Source organism: Penaeus japonicus, unplaced genomic scaffold, assembly GCF_977035675.1.
Source record: "Penaeus japonicus unplaced genomic scaffold, GWHDUDI00000001_assembly GWHDUDI00000017, whole genome shotgun sequence".
Lineage (NCBI taxonomy): Eukaryota > Metazoa > Arthropoda > Malacostraca > Decapoda > Penaeidae > Penaeus > Penaeus japonicus.
This window is the reverse complement of record NW_028234419.1, coordinates 10,146,769-10,151,768: the sequence shown is the minus strand read 5'-3', so window position 1 is coordinate 10,151,768 and position 5,000 is coordinate 10,146,769. Positions and strand designations below refer to the sequence as shown.

The 5,000-nt window shown below is 45.2% G+C and overlaps 1 protein-coding gene across 16 annotated transcripts in view; it reads right to left on the bottom strand.

Moving 5' to 3' along the window:
• LOC122251066 (zinc finger protein rotund) overlaps nt 1-5,000 on the bottom strand; it is a 788,340-nt gene that overhangs the window by 65,254 nt on the left and 718,086 nt on the right. For all 16 annotated transcript variants that reach the window (XM_086545944.1, XM_086545940.1, XM_086545946.1 and 13 more), the window contains one exon: nt 1-43. This exon is cut by the window's left edge and continues 12 nt beyond it. In XM_086545944.1, the coding sequence (XP_086402070.1) occupies nt 1-43 (43 nt within the window). The remainder of the gene's footprint in view (nt 44-5,000) is intronic.

Below are 5,000 nucleotides of genomic sequence, written 5' to 3'. Positions count from 1 at the left end.
GTGACGATGAGTTGTGCTGGTCTGGCGTCGCGTTCATTTTACTCTGGAAAGAATGGGATAAAAAAAGTTTATTAACATTTTTCATAAATGTACATCGACACTGTAATAGATATAATTATTTTGTCATCATTTTGAACAAACAAAAACAAAATTTCCATGCAAGACATTACAAAAAAATATACATAAAACAATTGATAATCCCCTGATTGTAGGGTAATAGTTAAACCTGAACAGCAAATAATAAACGAAGTTGAACCGCGCCGTAAGGTGAGAGTCTCAGTCGACCGGCTAGACGCTGGTGGTGAGAGAGGTTCTACACCAGTGAACACCGGCTGCAGGCGCCTGGATTCCTCCCCGGCGAGCGCTAGAATCCGAAGCCGAGAATCAAATCCCTCACCTATTGAAGCTCCGAGCGAGGCTGTCTAAAGCGCGTTTAAGGGTTAAAAACGGAGGCTGATCAGTCCTAGCTGATGACGCTCGTTCCGTTTTGTTTCACGCCGGATCGGATTTCGGATTTCGATTCACGCTCGGACGGCTAGGAAAAAGGGTGTTTATGTCCCTCGCTCATATCGAATGGTGAAGCCCTTTTGTCCCGCTTTGAAACCTCGCTCCTGCATACCTACATGCATGCACAGCCCAAGACCTATAAATACCAGATTCAAAAAGCGTATGCAAAAATGCAATCATAGCTAATAGGCAACCGATCCCCCCCCCTCTATCTCGCTCTCTCTCCCTCCCTCCCCCTCCTCCTACCTCCCCCCTCTCCCTCTCCTTCTTCTCCTCCTCCCCCTCTTTTCTTCTTTTAATTTCAACGAGGCATTGGCAGTGTTCTCGCGAGGCCGCTCCTATCGCCGTGGTCACGAGCCCTATCTGGGGTCCGTTATAACTTCGGCCGCCTCGCACTGAGAGCATCTCTTCGAACAAATATCAAGGCAATATAAGAGGGTCAAACAGGGTGTGGTCGACGGGGAAGCAACCCGGGCACGCAGGCATTATTATATCGAGCAGCACACCTGGAGAGCAAGCAGGCAAGCAAGCAAGCACACAGTAAACACTTTGGCTCGCGCTGCGGCTGTGTGTGACGTCACTGCGAAGGATAAAGCTCGCCCGCGTTCCTTAAAGGGAAAAAAACTAAAAATACAATAAACTAGATTATGTAATACGGCGCCACGATAAATAATACGTTAAATGTTCTCTCTCATATCCTGACGTGTTGCAAGAGATCCCAATCCATCACAGATTGAAAGAAAGATTAAGTCATCTGGTGCTTGTAAGGCTGTCACGCAACTGCCTGTCCGTTCGTCGTCTCGTGTTCGTGTAAATGGCGCTGCTCCTCCAGGTGTTCACGCGGTCTCGTCATGATGAACATCCCTGAGCGCTGCTTTGGGCGCTGCGGGTGCTCACGCCGCCGCCGCCGCCGCTTCGAAATTGGAGCTATTTCGAAAAGGCTATGTAGAAGGAATTTAAGCTTTAACTATCGCTGTTAAATGTTCTGCGTTTATTTAATTTCTGGAATTATTGATTCATGTGAACCATTAACAACTTCCGTATATTTTCTTTCTTTTTTCTTCTTTCCTCTTTCTTTCTCACCTGAAGAAGCAGAATAATGCTATACGATAAGAACAAATAATGATAACAAATAGGTATATACAAATGAAAACACGTTACTTGGGAGAGAAAAGAAAGCCAAACATCAAAATAAATATTTCGTTTGTATTAGACGCGTAGGTAGCACCGCGTCCGGTGAGACGGTCGGATGAGCGAGCGGCGAGTGAAGTCACATAGTGTTTTTATTTTGTTGCTCTTATTGACATTTTGTTGGCAGTCAGATGACCAGGTTCTACGTGGCGTGTCTCTCGAGGACGTCGGATCCTGGGACTATGTGCTTCGGATTCGAGTTCCAAGAAGCCGTTTAAGGGGGTGCTGAGAGGTGGGAGGTACTAGAGTGAGAAGGGGAAAGAGAAGGAGAGGAAGAGGAAGAAGAAGAAGAGAATGAGAAGGGGATGGAGGAGAAGGAAAAATAAGATAAATAAGATGAGGAAGAGGAAAGTAGAGGGAGGGAAGAGGGAGGAGAGACAGAGAGGGAAGCTAACAAGAGCGTCCGTTGGTTACCCTGCGTCGCTTAATGAGATGAATGAAATTTGCTGAAATCATGCCGTGAGCTGGTGGGTAAATCATGCTCGCGGCAAGAGGGAGACAATGGCAAGTGATATTTCATAAGGCAAAGGTAAAGAGAGGGAAATTCTTTCGTCTTTTATTCTTATTTTTTTATCTTTCTTTTATTTCTCAGAGTCCGATTCATTCTTTCTTACGATGTCTCTCTTGTTCTCACGCTCTGTTTGTTTGTTTGTTATTCTGCTTCTGTCATTGTTTTCGTATATCTGTCTGTGGAATTGTCCGTGTGTGTGTGTGTATGTGTGTGTGTGTGTGTGTGTGTGTGTGTGTGTGTGTGTGTGTGTGTGTGTGTGTGTGTGTGTGTGTGTGTGTGTGTGTGTGTGTGTGTGTGTGTGTGTGTGTGTGTGTGCGTGTGTGATCTTGAGAATACAGCAATGTCAAAGGAATGACTCAGAATTCAAACTTCGATGCCTTTCCCAGATTTTCGAAATAACCTCGACTTTGGTTCATGCGAGGACTTCACAAATCAAACTGTGGATTAAGAGAATACGAGACTCCAGGTGAAGAATGAGAAGGAAAAAAAGGAAAATATATTCCTAAAAGGCCATGCCTACTCCACCCTTCTAGAAGGATGTTACGAGCCTAAACTCCCCCAACCCCCACCCCTACCCATCCTCCCCACCTTCGAAACTGGATCACAGGCTGATGCTTATCTCCTTCGACATTTTACATGCAGCAACCCCCAAGCTGCTGGAAAACATGTAAAACATATTAAAATACGCCAGACTCTCGTTTGCTGTTTTGACGGCCCCGCCGTCTGTGGCGTTAATGGGCTGACAGTTTGCCGATCGCTGCACAGCAAACATTACGTGGCACTTTGATCCCTCGCTCGATGGTTAAGCGACTGGGGTCTTGTCTCTACATCATTGCCGTCCAATGTTTGTTTGGGAGCAATAATTCCCTCGGATCGGGTTCGCTTCGCCTCCAATCAATAAATCTGGTTCTCTTGGTATTTTTGTTACATCCCCTTACTACTAGGTGTAATTAGGCTCAATGAATAATTCAGAGAAAAAATAAAAGCAAAAGAACAGGAGCCAAGAAGTACACCAATAAAGCTCTCGGTGAGACTTGGAGAGGTCGAAGTAGAGCGAGCACGGTGCAACAGGTCCCCCTATTTCACAGAAGCTCACAGAAAGGTCAAAGTAGCAAGTTAAACCGCTCGCCCCTGTAGCCTGTGCGTGTGTGGCATTTCTCGCCTCAGTCCTCAAGGGCGATGCAAGGACTCCACCAACACTGAGCACTTTGCTGCCGCTGCTGCTGCCATGGCTACATGAAGTGGGCGCGATCAGCTGATTTCTGTTCAGGTATGCGTCATCAGGATCGCCCGCGGAAGGTTTTGGCTTTTGTTTATTGTTTTTGTAAGAGTCGGATCTTTTTTTTCTATTCCTTGTGAGGGGGAAAGTTGCCTCACTTCTGTGGCCGGTGTGAAGGAGCGCGGGCGCTGACCACAGGAAAGGCTTCTTTTGAACTGATCAAAAGACCTTCGCGCTGGGCAGAATGACCACACACACACACACACACACACACACACACACACACACACACACACACACACACACACACAAACACATTCACACGCACATACATATACACCTCTATAACATCCTATTTACATCCGCACGTAATAAAAACCCAGTCAGAGCGAGCCTTTAGCAAGTCCTAAAGATCTCCATCACCCTCTCCAGCATCCCTCGCGGTCACCAAACGTACATCGCAACTACGGATATTGTGGAGATGAGTTGCAGCAGCGCAAGCAAATTCGCGGCTTGTGGCCTTGTGTTCGGTGCAATAACTCACCGCTTTATAGCGTTCGTCACACGCAGATAAATCATATTTGCAGGCGGCTAAATTATACACACAAGACATGCTCGCCGCCGCTACCATCGTCATGCAAAAACCTCTCGCTGCCTCTGCTACGGATAATCTCTTGCGGTCTGCGATCTGGGGAGTTGCCACGCCGTCTTAGAAAACGCGTCATCAAAATTGCCATTTTCCTTTCCTAAATCAATCAATCATCCACTGTCTATACAAAACCATTACACGAGGTAATTAGAGAGTTTCGTAGAAGTGTTCAGATCAATTTACCGACATGGAAAGTCCACGATTTAATGTACATGTAAGCATAGTAGCAACACCGAAAAGGGAGCTTGCGTAATGTCCTGATATAGTGCTTTATCGATCATAGGGTACAAATGTTTGTTCGTGATTACTATCATTATCGGTTCTTGTTGGTAATCAAACAATAGTATAATTGTAGCAATCCATCGATTTAAGTGGCCAAATGATGCCATTACTTGCATGTGGGTATTACACAGCTTGAATTCTGGAGGCAGTCATTATCTACTATAGACTTGTCAAGAGAACAAAAACAGTCGTGTATGGCCAAGTATCAAATAATTTCCTTCTTCACTGCATAGCAGAGGGCGACTACGTACCACCCACACACGAAATACAATCAAGAGTAAACAAACAACGCAAACAACGGTAAACAAACACTGCAACTCCTCTCGCTCCCTTCCCTCGCATTGAAAACAAAATCCATAGTATTTGATTGTTTGAGTGCACAAAAGATCAGGAAAAACAAGTACCATTATGACGTCAGGGAAGATCAGTGATAATATGTCTCATTGTCTGCATGTTTAATATGTATAATAACAGTGATAGACGGGAGTTTTTTTCGGCGTTCTTTTTTACACATTATAATATTCGTGGGTAAAACAATGCATTTCCTGGTAGAATCAAGACCTGTTCCTCCGCCTGGCTTTGCATGGGGGTTTTCCTTCCTCAGTGTAGAAATACAAAGCAACTTACCATAAGACACTTTA